At 32.7% G+C, this 15,813-nt stretch overlaps 2 protein-coding genes across 4 annotated transcripts; both read right to left on the bottom strand.

The window, feature by feature from the left end:
* Positions 1 to 485: 485 nt before the first annotated feature.
* On the bottom strand, positions 486 to 9,043 carry LOC110634055 (coatomer subunit zeta-2-like). Of its 2 annotated transcripts, XR_009150438.1 has the most exons (5): positions 8,765 to 9,043; positions 8,589 to 8,665; positions 1,109 to 1,256; positions 955 to 1,004; positions 486 to 693 (listed from the first exon to the last, which is right to left on the bottom strand). XR_009150438.1 is itself a non-coding variant. In XM_058150749.1 (4 exons), exons 1-4 carry the CDS (start codon positions 8,926 to 8,928, stop codon positions 586 to 588), a joined length of 399 nt encoding a protein of 132 aa, XP_058006732.1. In that variant the 5' UTR covers positions 8,929 to 9,043; the 3' UTR covers positions 486 to 585. The 2 variants fall into 2 exon arrangements, 1 of the variants encoding a protein (XP_058006732.1); XM_058150749.1 differs by lacking the exon at positions 1,109 to 1,256.
* A 2,141-nt stretch (positions 9,044 to 11,184) lies between these two features.
* LOC110634115 (coatomer subunit zeta-1) lies at positions 11,185 to 15,097 on the bottom strand. 2 transcript variants are annotated; one of them, XM_021783019.2, is made up of 6 exons: positions 14,941 to 15,097; positions 14,154 to 14,313; positions 12,891 to 13,038; positions 12,716 to 12,793; positions 11,735 to 11,819; positions 11,185 to 11,473 (listed from the first exon to the last, which is right to left on the bottom strand). In XM_021783019.2, the coding sequence occupies exons 1-6, from the start codon at positions 14,959 to 14,961 to the stop codon at positions 11,414 to 11,416; spliced, it is 552 nt and encodes a 183-aa protein (XP_021638711.1). In that variant the 5' UTR covers positions 14,962 to 15,097; the 3' UTR covers positions 11,185 to 11,413. The 2 variants fall into 2 exon arrangements, with proteins under 2 accessions (XP_021638711.1, XP_058006719.1); XM_058150736.1 differs by lacking the exon at positions 14,941 to 15,097 and adding an exon at positions 14,801 to 14,866.
* Positions 15,098 to 15,813: the final 716 nt, after the last annotated feature.

Below are 15,813 nucleotides of genomic sequence, written 5' to 3'. Positions count from 1 at the left end.
GGTTAATGTCTTCATATGGAAGGAAGTTGGGACCTCAAGCGAGTACAATAGGAGTAGGGATCTATCTCAATATCTGTACGGTGAACAGTTCATGTCAATAATTTAATTGGGGCCCACTACATAAGGCCCACTTGGAACCTAATTGATCCAATTCAAAAATCAATTTAACTCAAACCTTTTTTCCCTATTTCGTTGGATCAAAATTTCATCAAAACCAACTGATTTGGTCTGATTCAAAGCAACAACCGATTTGATTTTTTCCCTTTTAAAATAAGAAAAATTTTAAAATAAAAAATAAGACAAATGGATCGAACCAGAACTAGGGAACAATCTGGTCTGATCCTGGGTCCCAGAACCTTTGAACTGGAACCAACAATTTCAGCCCAAAACCAAACCGGAGGCCAGAGGCAATCACAAACTTTGGAAACCCATACAACAGTTGCAGACAAGCGAAAAAAGGTATTATTGACTGGGTGGTTCAAGCCCAAATGAAATGGTATTATCCTCACTAATTTTAAGGTCAACAAAGAAAAATTGGACGAAGATGAACTCCTACATGACAACATACTGAAAGCCAAAAATTGACTAGAGAATGAAATCCAAGCCATTTTCTCCGTGCGACCATGGCAGCCCTACTGAAAGAGGGGTTCTTGTCAAGTGTTCACATGCTGCACCCAGTGCTTGGCTTATTGTCTACAATATTAGAAATGAAACAAGAAGATCAGATAAAGGAACTCAAATCAAGAGGTAAAAAAGCATGAGCACAACAATCGGCCTATCATGTGTAATCTGTCAAAATAAAGGACTTTCCTGAGCATATGTAATTGGTTCCTGTTATTTCTCACAGTTCTCAAGGATTTATTAATTTTCATTTCAACATTTCTTCCACTTTATATAGTAACATTTACTCAATTAAGTAGTAATGAGAAAAAAATAGATAAGTAGAAATTTAACCTGTTCAGACAAAGGTGCACTAGGATCCATGCCATTTACTGCCACCTTTCCTGCAATAAACATAGGCATCTGTTTCAAGTATCATCCTGCCAAAGCCAAAAAAATAAACACATGTTAAAACCTTCTTGATCATTAGTAAAGAAATGAACAGCACCATCAGTGAGCAGAAGCATGGCAAACAGAGGTGTTGTTTATTATCCATAATGCACAACATTTCGATACCAGCTTGCATCAACTTGCAAGCAATGTTGCAAAATGAGAGAAACAAACTCAAAACTCTATCATTCTTCCAGACAACAGCCCTTGGAAAAAAAAAGTCGATAAATTCAGATTTGCATTGCAAGTTCACATGTTGAATCATTTACCCAAAATCTTCAAAATGAATCATGGGATATTGTTTCCATAATAAACGTAAATTTCCCTATTCTGAAATCTCTACATATGAGAGCAAGGTTTTGAAAAGATGCACATAATCCAAAGGACCTGTCAATTATATTGCTAAAGCATGTTAAAATCTAAAGAGCTTCAATTGTACAGATCTCTATTATTAGACTAAGCTAATCTATCTTCAGGTGTTAAGTGCAGGTATTTCTCACAGGGATTATCTTGTGTAACTATAATGTATATCAGCTAAGCTCTAGCTAACAAACCTAATCTTGTACACTCTATTTATACTTCATTTGTGATAATACAATGCAAGGCATTACAGATACATGAACATCTACAATTTCAAATTGCAGAGAAAAAAAATCATTAGCTTGCCTTCACTAGACAAGCTACCATTACAATAGGGAGCATAATGTCAGGTAGAAACCCTAACAGAAGGTAGAAGAAGAAGAAGATAGGAAGATTGATGGAGTAGAGAAGAAAAGAGAGAGAGAGAAGATAGGAAGATCAAGAAGAAGAGAAAAGAGTAGTATTATTCATCCATAATTCAGAATGCCAATTACAAGTAAGCTAAATCCTATTTTATACACATTTCCCTCCAATTCCTATAACTGCTTTAACATCCTTCAACAACTGCAACTACTTACGACTTTCTCTCCAATTCCTATAACTACTCTAGCCTCCTCCAATAATTACAACTACTTACAATTTCCCTCCAATTACTAATAACTATTTCAACAGATTCCCAGCAACAACTTCCCTCTATTCACGTGCCCATTATTATCCCTATTTCTATATCTTTTTCTCCTATATGTAAAAATACCCCCTCCATGAGAGCATTCTTGACCCCAAGAATGCTAGAAGTCACGGAACTGGGCCTGAAGAAAGCTTCTCTCTTCCCAAGTGGCTTCCTCATCAGACAAATTAGTCCACTTTACCAAGTCTTGGACTACTTGCTAACACAACCCCACCCCCCCCTTCTCCATAGTTCTGGTGCCAGGAATAACAGTAGGAGCCACAATAATTTCATTCTCATGCAGAGCAGGCAACTATGTTTGAGGCACCACATTATCTCCTACCTTCTTTTTAAGGAGAGAAACATGAAATACAGGGTGGATGGCTACATGTTTAGGCAACTGCAACTTATAGGCAACATGCCCCACTCTCTTTAAACTTGAAAAGGCCCATAAAATTTTGCTGCCAACTTCAAGTTTTTCCTTAATGCCAAAGAGCTCTGTCTATAAGGCTGAAGCTTCAAATAAACCCATCACCTTCCTGAAATTCTCGCTCACTTCTTTTCTTATCTGCTAGTTGCTTCATCCTGTTTCTAGCTTGCTCCAAATTGGTTTTCAAAATATCATGGGTTTGCTGCCTTTGAAAATAAAAGTCAGCGACAGCCTGAACTGGAGTTTCAATAGGTAAAACAGCAGGGAAAGCAGAGGGATAATACCCATATAAGGCCTCAAAAGGGGTCATTTTTATGGAGCCATGATAGGTAGAGTTATACCACCATTCAGCTAGAGGCAACCATCTACTCTAAGACTGAGGTTGATGATGACACATACATCTCAAATATAGGCTTCCAAGCACTGATTCAAACGCTCAGTTTGCCCATCCATTTGAGGATGATAAGCACTATTATATTAGAGAGTAGTTCCCAACTGTTTAAAGAATTCTTTCCAGAAAAAGCTAGTGAACAGCTTATCTCTATTAGTAACAATAGACATAGGGGACCCATGCAGCTTATAAATATTGTCCAAGAAAATCTGAGCTACTGTAGATGCTGTAAAAGGGTAAGACAAAGCCAGAAAATGGCCATACTTGGTATCCCTACAAACTACAACCAAGATGGTGTCTTTGCCCTTTGATTTAGGAAGTTGCTCAATGAAATCCATGGTGATGTGCTGCCAAGCTTGAGAAGGCAATGGAAGGGGCTGCAACAACCTTGGATAAGCAGAATTATCTCCCTTGTTAGCACAATCAGCACACTGTTGCACCCACTGAAACACATCTGAATGCATACTAGGCCAGTAAAACTGCTTTTGCAATCTCAAATAAGTGTTATGCGTGCCAGAATGGCCCCTTATTGCACTATTATGATATTAAGCAATCAGTTTCTTCCTTAAATCCCCACTAATGCCCACATACAACCTTCCTTCATAATACAACAGCCCTTGCTTCAACTGATACTTGGAATGAGCAGCAGCATCTACTGAAAGTTGAGCCATTAAAGTATTAGCTTTATCATCTTGCTAATGGCTAGCAATCAAATGGTTTTTCCAAGTTGAAACAATTACAGAATGAAGTGCGTAAATCCCTTGAGTAGCAGATGTGGCCTCCTGCAGAGAGCATCTGTAGGCTTATTATCACTGCCTCTTCTATAAAGAATTTTATAGTCTAGCCTTAAAAACTTAGAAATTCCTCTTTGCTGCAAATTTGTGTGAAGTCTCTGCTCCAATAGATATTTGATGCTTTCATGATCAGTCTTGATATAAAAGGTGCCTTGTTCCAGATAATGTCTCCATTTAGAGACAACAAATGTAATGGCCAATAGCTCTTTTTCATAGACTAAAAGAGCTTGATTCCTCACTCCAAAAGCTTTTGAAATATAAGCTATAGGATGGCCATGTTATTGCAGAATAGCACCCATACCCATACAGCTTGCATCGGTCTCCACTACAAAAGGTTGTGTAAAATCTGGAAGGGACAATACTGTTGCTGAAGACATAGCTGCCTTAAGTGACTCAAAAGCCTTCTGAGCAGCTGAAGACCAATTAAACCCATCCTTCTTAAGTAAATCAGTTAATGGTTTACAAATAACTCCATATTCTTTAATAAATTTTCTATAGTAACCCGTAAGGCCAAGAAAACTCCTCAACTCTTTAACTGAAGAAGGGACAAGCCATGAGAGTATGGACTGTATTTTTTCTGGATCTGCAGTTTCACCTTCCCTAGAGATGATATGGCCAAGATTATACGCCTTCTCCTGCCCAAAAGAACACTTGGACATCTTAGTAAAAAGCTGCTGGTCCTGTAACACCCTGAAAACAACTTCTAAATGCTCCAAGTGAGATTCTAAATCTGGGCTGTAAATGAGAATATCATCAAAGAAAACCAGCACAAACTTCCTAAGATATTCCTGGAATATGTGATTCATCAACCCTTGAAATGTAGCAGGGGTATTAGTCAACCCAAAGGGCATAACAGTAAATTCATAATGCCCTTGGTGTGTCTTAAAGGCAATTTTTGGAATGTCCCCAATCTCCATACGAATCTGATGATAACCAGCTCTTAAATCTATTTTAGAAAACATCTTAGCACTATGTAGTTCACCCAATAAATCCTCAATTATAGGAATAGGGAATTTATTCTTGACAACACTATCATTCAATCTCTTATAATCAATACAAAACCTCCATGTTCCATCTTTCTTCTTTACTAAAAGAACTGGTGAAGAAATCGGGCTAGAGCTTGGCTGAATGACTTTTGAGGTTAACATATCATTCACAAGTTTCTCAATTTCAGTCTTTTGATAATGGGGATACTTGTATGTTCTTACATTAATAGGGTTTATGCCCGGCAGTAAGGGAATACTATGGTTATGGGATCTAAAAGGAGGCAAGGAAGTTGGTTCTTCAAAGATATGGTGGTATTTATCAAGAAGAGATTGAATAGCAGGATGTATGGTACCTTTAGAGATTGAACACAAGAAATTCTCTTGCTGCAGAAAAGAACTTGCAGCAGATGGTGCCAACTACTCCACATAAAAGAGAGGTGATTGAAAATCATGTCCTTACTTGTGAATTAATTTTCCAAAACTAATACATTCCTGCAATACACAAGATTCACCACCATCCCCGGTTCCTTGTAATTTTACCTTATTTCCATCCTCATGAAAATAAATCTTGAACCCTTCAAAATAAAAAAGTATAGGATTAACACTCTTCATCCAATCCACTCCAAGTATTATATTAAAACTCCCCAAATCTAAAATCCTCATACGGAAAGAAAATTGATGCTTCTGGACTTGCCAATGAAAAACAGGACACATCGTAGAATTCATTATTGTTCTGCCATCAGCCACTCTTACTACTGAGGAAGGAATCTGCACCACAGGAATCTTTAATTCCTTAGCAACTCTTTCATCCAAAAATGTATTAGTGCTACCACTATCTACAAGAATCACCCGCTGCCTATCTTTTATCTCCCAAGATGTTTGATAGTGTCCATACCTTGACTATCCTCAATTGCATGAACTAAAAGGGTCATTTCAGGTTGGTCCTTATGTAATTCCTCATTTGCCTTAAGCACCATCCCTTCCTCTACAGCCTCTTCCACACTCTCCTGATCATGCTCCTCCAATTGCATAGCTAGGGCTATTTTAGGCTTACATTAGTGGCTTGAAAAAAATTTATCTCCATATCTATAACAAGTTCTAGCTGGTTTAGAATTAAAGCCAGGGTTTGGTTGACTATTCCTGGTTGTACTTTGGTTGACAAAACTGGTACTTGCAACAGAAGTAGGTTTTGCAGAATTTGGAGAGATGGTTTTAGGTTGTGAACTATCATTTGGAGGTTTGGTTGGATAGGGAAAATTCTGATACCATTGAGAAATTGGAAGAAATTGGTTTATAAGGACTGAAAATAGGTTTAGGAGATAACCTGCCACTGTATTGCAGCAATTGTTCTTGCAACTTTGCTATTTCGAATGCATAAGCAAGATTGGTAAGCCTAAACATCCTCACCATAGGCCTAATTTCATCCCTAAGAACCCCTATAAATCCTTACAAGAAATAGTTCTCATCCAATGCAGGCAAAACCATCTCCATTCGTACCCTTAAATCTTAAAATTTGTCTTGATAATCATTAATAGACCCTTCTTGCCTCATTTCATAAACTCTTCAACAATATCCTCCAATCCTTGTTCCCCAAACCTTTTGCACAGATCTGTCTCAAACTCTTCCCAGGACTGACTGAGTCTTCCCCTAATCCAGTTATGATACCCAGCATCAGCCTTGTTAATCAAATATAAACTTGCTATTGCAACCTTCTTTTCCTTTGGAACTTCATAAACCTCAAAATATTTACAACATTTGCTAATCCAAGTTCTCAGATTCCCCCCTTCAAACGCCACCAACTCAATTTTAGGAAGCATTTTCTGGAATTTTTCTAAATTAATTGCAGAACTGAAATTACTTGACCCTTCATTCTGCCCATTAACCAACTCTTTTGGAGTAGACATGGACGGAGGGAGAGATGGGCCAAGGGGGCACGGGGACCCTGAAATTTTAAAAATTTTTAGGGGTGTAGTAATAATTTTTTAAAAATAAAAATTTTATAGAATAATTTATATTTTAGTATTTAATATTTTAATAAAATATACAATTCAATCTATATAATTTCAAAATCAAACAAATTAATTTTTCATTTTATAATCCATCAACAAAATAATTTACACTATATCATTAAAATAGGTTTTAATTCAAGGCAGAATTACTTGGAAACAAGAGAATTACTTGGAAACAAGGGGCTATGATCCCCTCCACAAGTTTATAAAATTAAAAAATTATCCATAAATTTAATATATTTTTTTCAAAAAGAAATTACTATTTATCCTCTACAATTTTTAAAATTAAAATTTTAGTATTTTTTTTAAACAATCCCTCCAATATTCTTATCTTTACATAAATTTCATTCATAGTTTAATTTTGATATCTTAATATTTATATTTTTATTTTATTTCCTATATTTTTATAAAAATTTTATTTATTTCTTATTAATATTTATTCATTTCCCTCAAATGATAGATTTCTATTTTCGTCTCTATTTCAATTGAATTAATTAAATTTTTATCATTTTAATGAAACCAATAATTTAATCATTGTATTCTAAAAAACAAGTAAGGTAGTTTCTCACTTTTTAAATTATATATGTATGTGTGGGGGTGTGATAAAATATATCTAAATTTAGAATGGTTAAAATAACTTTTTATATTTTTTAATTAAATTTACTTTTCATTATTATTTTGAAAAAAATAAATTTCAAATAAATTAGACAAACTTTTCAATTTTAGGCCATCGTAATAATTCATAATATAACACATTTATTATATTTTTGAATTAACAATAATTTTATTTAATTTTTAGCAAGTCAATTTTATTAAAAAAAATTAAGGTGTTTAATTTTGTTATTATAGAAAAATTTTGTTATTAATTTTTATTTATTTAATAAATAAAATATTTTAATTAGACCTCCTAAACTAAATTCAATTTTGTTAAAAAAAAAATTAAGGTGTTTAATTTTGTTATTATAGAAAAATTTTGTTATTAATTTTTATTTATTTAATAAATAAAATATTTTAATTGACCCCTAAACTAAATTCTTGGCTTTGTGACAGAATAGGTAACAACCCTTTCCCACTTCCCAAATTAGAATCTTTTCCCCCAAGATCCACTTCTTTGCCCCTACTTTCTAGCAACTTTCCCACAGCAGCAGCTAATCCTATCATTGTAGATGCCAATCTCTCAATTGCTTGTTTATATTCCACAACATTTCTATTAGATTCCTCAACATTCTTGTTAATTTCCTCTCTTAATTGTTTCATATCTCCTCTGAGTTTCTCCACATCCCTTTTGGTATTCTGAAAATCCCTATGAAGAACCCTAACTTGTTCCTCTAGATCCGTCAGTCTTACAGCCTCCGGTCTCACCACAGCAGACCTAGTCATGCCTTATGACTCTCAACAATCCAATTCCAGATCAAGCCCACCCACACGCAAGCTCTGATACCAAATGACGGGTAGAAACCATAACTTAAGGTAGAAGAAGAAGAAGAAGAAGATAGGCAGATAGATGGAGTAGAGAAGAAAAGAGAGAGAGAGAGATACAATTTTCCCTCCAATTTCTATAACTGCTCTAACCTCCTCCTGCAATTACAACTACTTACAATTTCCCTCCAATCACTAATAACTACTTCAACAGATTCCCAGCAACAACTTCCCTCTACTCACATGCCCATATGCCCATTGTTATCCCTATTTCTATATCTTTTTCTCCTATATGTAACACAAGTAATAAAGATAGAAACTTTCACAATGTCCTTAGTTGGAAAATTTCCCTTCTTATATTTATGTGTATCATTTCATTAAACAATTGCATAGCAAATATACCAAGACGAAAAAAAGTCAAATGAGTACAAAATGGTGGTGACTAAGATGAAATATAAAAAGTTAAGAACAAAATTGTGTACCCTTTTTCAACGATCTCATCAAGGCATAAGGAGATGAGATCCAAGTTCTCAATTGCCTCCCTCTTGTCAACAGTACTCTTATGACAATGCCATGGAAGGTAAATGTTAGAGAAACAAGAACTAAGTCATCATTGAATCAAATTAAGAATGAAGGTTAAAAATGTAACTAGCAATACCTCAAGAGAAGAGAAACTGAATCAAAGAAACCTTGAAGAACAGAAGCTAAAATGAGTTCGTTTTCATCATCACCTCCAGTCACAAAGAAGGGGAGGTCTTGAATAAATTTATATACAACAATGTAGTTGTCAAACATTTTGATCTCCGCTGTATATAGGAACATATCAGGAGCGCAGGTTGCAGGGTATCATGTAAACTCCATGTCTACTCATCGTCAGGTTAAGAACAACTCAGAGGTCTATGGTCCACTTTTCTAGTTTACTACAACAGTGATACAATCACAAGGCAACACGGCTGAGGGCACACAAAATTATATAATAATGCATTTATGTCATAATCATTACTACTCCTTCAGATACTTAATATATCTATGCTTTGATTGCTTTCAAATTCCAAGAATACCCAATTATTAACTTCAAAGTAAGTTGTACATGCGTGGACTGTTATGAATCATGTGAAACATTTAAAGCAGCATTGCATTTTGCTAATTGAAACCATTCAAAATTCATAATGTATCATATGTATCAGAATTTTAATTTAATAGTTTTATAATAATCTCTTAAATTAAAAAATTTTGAATTTAAATTTTAACAGAAAAATTAAAAAAAATCATATTTATGTGGTAACTCTCATAAATTATAATTTTAAATTTTATCATTGACCTCTTGGTGTGATGACATATTTACATCTAATATATATATATATGAAGATATTCTTAAGAGAACGTCACGTGACATTCTCTATTATATATAAGTTATAAATTATTTAATAATTATCCTATTAATACTATAATAAGTAGTCATTATTATATGATAACTTATAATATGTTAATATATACTCTTTTCGTCTATAAATAATAGTCACATTTAGAGTTTTCACGGTGATTAAAGATATAATTATTAACCTCATTTTCTTAAAAATAATATTAATAATTTCCTTAATTATTCTTTTTTTTTGGAAACATGAAGAAATGAATATTAACGTGACAAATAACTCATTTAATTAAGAAGAAAGTGATAATATTAGTTTTAAAAAATTGTATAAATATTTGCTATATTTTATAGAGATAAAGGGTAAAATTAAAAAAAAAAGTTAATTATCTAAATATAGCAGATAATTTTGAACAAGATAAAAGCCAAATGTGGCTATTATTTTGTAAACGGAGGGAGTATTAATTACATATATTTATCTTTATATTATATATAGATAGATTTTAATTATTTATATTATAAAATCTTTATTAAAAAGTTTGAGATATAAAAGTAATAAAAATAAAATTTAAAATAATTAATAAAAAATTTAAAATATTACATTATTTTTATATATTAAAATTAAAAAATATATATAAATTAAAATTATTAATAGCCATGTATATTAACATGTGCAATTCTCTAGTTAATTATATTTACGAAAGTATTCTAAACTTTAACCCTAACATTAGATACAATAAAGATGCTATGTGTGTAATGTTGTTATGTTAACTTCATCAACGGAAATATTTTAAACTTTGACTCCTAACATTAAGTGCACTAGAAATGCTATGTTTATGGTTGTAAAAGATGTCTTACTTTATGCTGAATACGTGGTCAGTTTATACACTCAGTTCATAAAAAATGAAAATATTCATATTTGCTCAAATGAAGTGTATTACAATCTTATTTGCATCAATTTCTTTATTTCTTAAGAAATGAACTTCCTAATAAGTAACTTATCCCGTAAGGGGTAAGTAAATTGCCTTAAATTGAAGAAAGTTATTTCTTTTATTTTATGGGAAATGTAAATTGATTTTGTTAATTTTGCAAAAAGTTGAAGTTCATGAGTGAATTTATCCCCAACCAAACAAGGCGACAGCAAGAGATAAAAGATGATAATGAAAGCAGAAATATCAAAGCATTACCACAAGCACACTTATCTTCTTGTCCCTTCCTGCTTTCTAGCTTTCGAAAGAATGGTTAATGTCTTCATATGGAAGGAAGTTGGGACACTCATAATTTTCTCTACCCAAACTCAGAGTACAGTAGGAGTATGGATCTATCAATATCTGTATGGCGTAATCCTTGGGATCTATCTCAATATCTGTACGGTGAACGATACTTATCAACAATTTAATTGGGGTACATCACAGTAGGCCCACTTGGAACCTAATTGATCTAATTCAAAAATCAATTTAAATCAAACCTTTTTCCCTCCGACATCGGATCAAAATTTGATCAAAACCAACTGATTTGGTCTGATTCAAAGCAAAAACCCACTTTTTCCCTTTTAAAATAAGAAAAAAATTTAAAATAGAAAAAAGGTCAAACTACGACCGAAATAGATCAAACCAGAACTAGGGAACAATCTGGTCTGATCCTGGGTCCATGAACCTTTGAACTGGAGCCAACAATTTCAGCCCAAAACCAAACCGGAGGCCAGAGGCAAACAAATACTTTAGAAACCCATACAACAATTGAAGACAAGCAAAAAAAGGTATTATTGATTGGGTAAACCAAAACAAGCCCAAATGAAAATGGTATTATCCTCCCTAATTTTAAGCTCAACAAAAATAAATTGGATGAAGATGAATTCCTACATGACAACATGCTGAAAACCAAAAATTGACTAAAGAATGAAATCCAAGCCATTTTCTTCGTGCGACCATAGCAGCCCTACTGAAAGAGGGTTCTTGTCAAGTGTTCGCGTGCTGTAGCCAGTGCTTGGCTTATTGTCTACAATATTAGAAAGGAAACGTGAAGCTCAGACAAAGGAAATCAAATCAAGAGGTAAAAAAGCATGAGCACAACAATTGGCCTATCAATGCGTAATCTGTAAAAATAACGACTTTCCCTGAGCACATGCAATTGGTTCCCGTTATTTCTCACTGGTCTCAAGGACTAATAATTTTCATTTCAACATTTCTTCTACTTTATATGGTAACATTTACTCAATTAAGTAGTAATGAGAAAACAATGGATAGGTAGAAATTAAACCTGTTCAGACAAAGGTGCACTAGGATCCATGCTATTTACTGCCACCTTTCCTGCAATAACATTGGCATCTGTTTCAAGTATCATCCTGCCAAAGCCAAATAAATACACACATGTTAAAACCTTCTTGATCAGTAGTAAAGAAATGAACAGCACCATCAGTGAGCACAAGCATGGCAGACAGAGGTGTTGGTTATTATCCACAATGCACAACATTTCGATACCAGCTTGCATCAACTTGCAAGCAATATTGCAGAATGAGAAACAAACTCAAAACTCTATCATTCTTCCAGACAACAGCCCTTGGAAAAAAAAAATCAATAAATTCAGATTTGCATTGCAAGTTCACATTTTGAATCATTTACCCAAAATCTTCAAAATGAATCATGGGATATTGTTTCCACGATAAAGGTAATTTTCCCTATTATGAAATCTCTACATATGATATGAGAGCAAGGTTATGAAAAGATACACATAATCCAAAGGACCTCCCAATTCTAATGCTGAAGTATGCTAAAATCTAAAAAATTTCAATTGTATAGATATCTATTATTAGACTAAGCTAATCTATCTTCAGGTGTTAACTGCAGGTATTTCTGACAGGGATCATCTTGTGTACCATTATGTATATCGGCTAAGCTCTAGCTAACAAACCTAATCTTGACACTCTATTTATACTTCATTTGTGATAATACAATGCAAAGCATTACAGATACATGAACATCTACAATTTCAAATTGCAGAGAAAAAAAAATCATTAGCTTGCCTTCACTAAACAAGCTACCATTACGATAGGGAGCATAAGTAATAAAGATGGAAACTTCCAAAATGTCCTTCGTTGGAAAATTTCCCTTCTTATATTTTTTTGTATCATTTCATTAAACAATTGCATAGCAAATATACCAAGAAAAAAAAAAAGTCAGATGAGTACAAAATAGTGGTGACTAAGATGCAATAGAAAAATTTAAGAACAAAATAACATACCCTTTTTCAACTATCTCATCAAGGCATAAAAAGATGAGATCCAAGTTCTCAAGTGCCTCCCTCTTGTCAACAGTACTCCTATGACAATGCCGTGGAAGGTAAATGTCAGAGAAACAAGAACTAAGTTATCATTGAATCAAATTAAGAATGAAGTTAAAAATGTAACTAGCAATACCTCAAGAGAAGAGAAACTGAATCAAAGAAACCTTGAAGAACAGAAGCTAAGATGAGTTCGTTTTCATCATCACCACCAGTCACAAAGAAGTGGAGGTCTTGAACAAATTTATATACAACAATGTAGTTGTCAAACATCGTTATCTCCGCTGCATAAAGGAACATATCAGGAGTGCAGGTTGTCGGGTATCATGTAAACTCCAAATCTATTGTCAGGTTAAGCAGAACTCAAAGGTCTACGGTCAACTTTTCTAGTTTACTACAATTGTGATACAATCACAAGGCAACATGGCTGAGGGCACACAACATTATATAATAATGCATATATGTTATAATCATTACTACTCCTTCAGATACTTAATATAGCTACACTTTCAAATTCCAAGAAGACCCAATTATTAACTTCCAAGCAAGTTGTACATGCGTGGACTGTTATGAATCATGTGAAAACATTTAAAGCAGCATTACATATTCCTACTTGACCAAAGTTTTCCACATGACTATATCCAAGTTATAAAACAAATAACTAAGATTCTCCAACAGCCAACACCTCATTTACAAAATACATATTAGTAATTATTGTGGTAAGAATGTTCTTCATGTGGATGAAGTCAATTTAGAGCAGGCAAATCAACTTCAGATTTATGGCCTCTTTAGCATTGCTGTTGAGAAAATCACTTTATTAAATATACTAGTTAGAGAGTAGTAAAAAATAATTTAAAATTAAATTTAATAAGTTTTAGTTATAAGAACACTAAAACAACAAAACAGTTTTTTTCAAACTACTTTTCTTAACAACATATAAAATGGTGCTTTTATTCAGAAAAGCAGTTTTGGCTTCCCAAACTCAATACCAAATAGAAACTTAATAGAATTGGATAATGAGATTTAGCTAATTAAACAATATCTTGTATTTAAAGATTAACATTCCGTGTATGAGAGAATTCATGTATCAGTTACCAACCTTGGTACAGTAATTAAAAAAAATATAGGCAACTGTTTCATGTGCTGGAGGTAAAAAATAGCGTATCTTTCTTACTAACACTGTAACCAAAGCACTTTGCATCTACCTTGTTAATAATCAAACTGAAAATTTTGTTTTACAATGTCTAAATCAGAATCTTGTTGGGACTTGGGCAGAAATTTAATGAGGGCCATGTTACCGCATAATTTTGTTATAATCCATAAATAAAAATTAGCCATCATGCACAAAGTAGTGAAAACACTATAATCTATAATAGTTCGAGCAATTTATGAAGCAAACCTTCTGTCCGGGCATTTGATTTCATAGTCTTAGCAAACAATGATTTTTCAAAAGCTAACTTTGCATTATTGGTTGGCCAATCATCTGAGTAGTATTTGACAGCCACACGCTTCCCTTCAGAGTCTAGCAGAAGAATGTTCTTTACCATGGGGCAAGCATCCTGCGAAATCAAAATTAAACATTCATCATATATACATGTCGAGGAAGGCACATGTGCATCTTTAATCTCATTAACCACTCCTAAACAAATAACAAAACCAGAACAAGCAATTCCCTTCAAACTCCCTGGTATACACCACATAGATACATATAAAATCATCCATTGAAATTAGATAAACTTAAAACTTAATCAGCTCTTGCCTAAGATCCATCCACAGTCATCTAATCTAGAAAGTTGCATGACCTTAAACTGAAGCCAAATCCTACAGTAGTACTCGTAACCATTCACAGTTCATAGTTACGCAAATTAAATTTCCACAAATCATACCGCTACCTCCAGAGTCTAGATCCAACCAAGTATGCAAAATCATAGTTTGCTCCTATGGTTGGATTAAAATTACACTTGTTGCGTAAAAAAAACTAATATAAAGAAAGGAGATCCAATGAAAAAGTCAAGGAATTAGTAACATAAGGAGAAACGAATTAACTTTAGCTTCCGTTTCCAAAATTTTCTTAGCAACCAAACAGGACCACCACATATAAAGTTCAAATTTTTAGATCGAGATCTGGAATACGCAGACAGTTACAGTGAACTTGAATTGAGAGAGAGAGAGAGAGAGAGACTTACACGAGAGCCAGAAAGCGCCATGGAGAGAATTGGTTGTTAGTTGCAGAGACTTCGATTCTACTATTGGGTATCACCGATTAAAGACTGTTCTACAGACACAGCAGTTTGGCCTCCCCTAATTTTATTTTAACTTTTTTTGTTTTTCTTTTTAAAAAATATACCAAGTCATTGGAAATATTTTAGTAAATATTATTAAATTGAAACTTTAGTTTATTTTTTCATTTATTTTTAAATAATTTTCTTTATTTATTAATATCTTTTTATTTAATTATTTATTTATTTTTTATTTAAATACCTAATATTTACATGTGAAATCTATTTGCAATGAGCTCCAGACCACTCATCCAATTTGTTAGTTTTAATTCTTTATTTATTAATAACAAAACAAAATTTATTCAATGTTATAAAATTAGTTTATACAGTATAACAATCTCAAGATAAATTTTAAGGGTTATCTTTAAACTTTAGAAGTTATTATAAAATTATTTCTGAACTTTAAAATGTAATATAAAATTTTAAAATTTTTTATAATAATTTTTTTTAATTTTTAATAGTTGATTTATACAATTCAAAATAATAATGATGTGAATAATTTTTTCTCTGATCGTGATAAAATCATTTTTTTTTATAGATTAATTATACAAAAATCTTAACCGTATGAAATAATAAAATATTAAATATATAAAAATTAATTAGAGAGACTATACCTTTAAAAAATAATAGTAATCATTCATATTATTCCTATTCTAGATTGTCCATATTAGCGTGTTACTTATAAAGAATTTATTACATAAAATTTTAAAATTTAAAAAATTTTATATTATATTTTTAAATTTAGTAATAATTTCGTTACAAATTTTGAACTATAAAATT

The sequence above is a fragment of the Hevea brasiliensis genome, chromosome 1 (assembly GCF_030052815.1).
Source record: "Hevea brasiliensis isolate MT/VB/25A 57/8 chromosome 1, ASM3005281v1, whole genome shotgun sequence".
NCBI classification, from domain to species: Eukaryota; Viridiplantae; Streptophyta; class Magnoliopsida; order Malpighiales; family Euphorbiaceae; genus Hevea; species Hevea brasiliensis.
The sequence above is the reverse complement of the archived record's forward strand: the minus strand, read 5'-3'. Positions and strand labels throughout refer to the sequence as shown.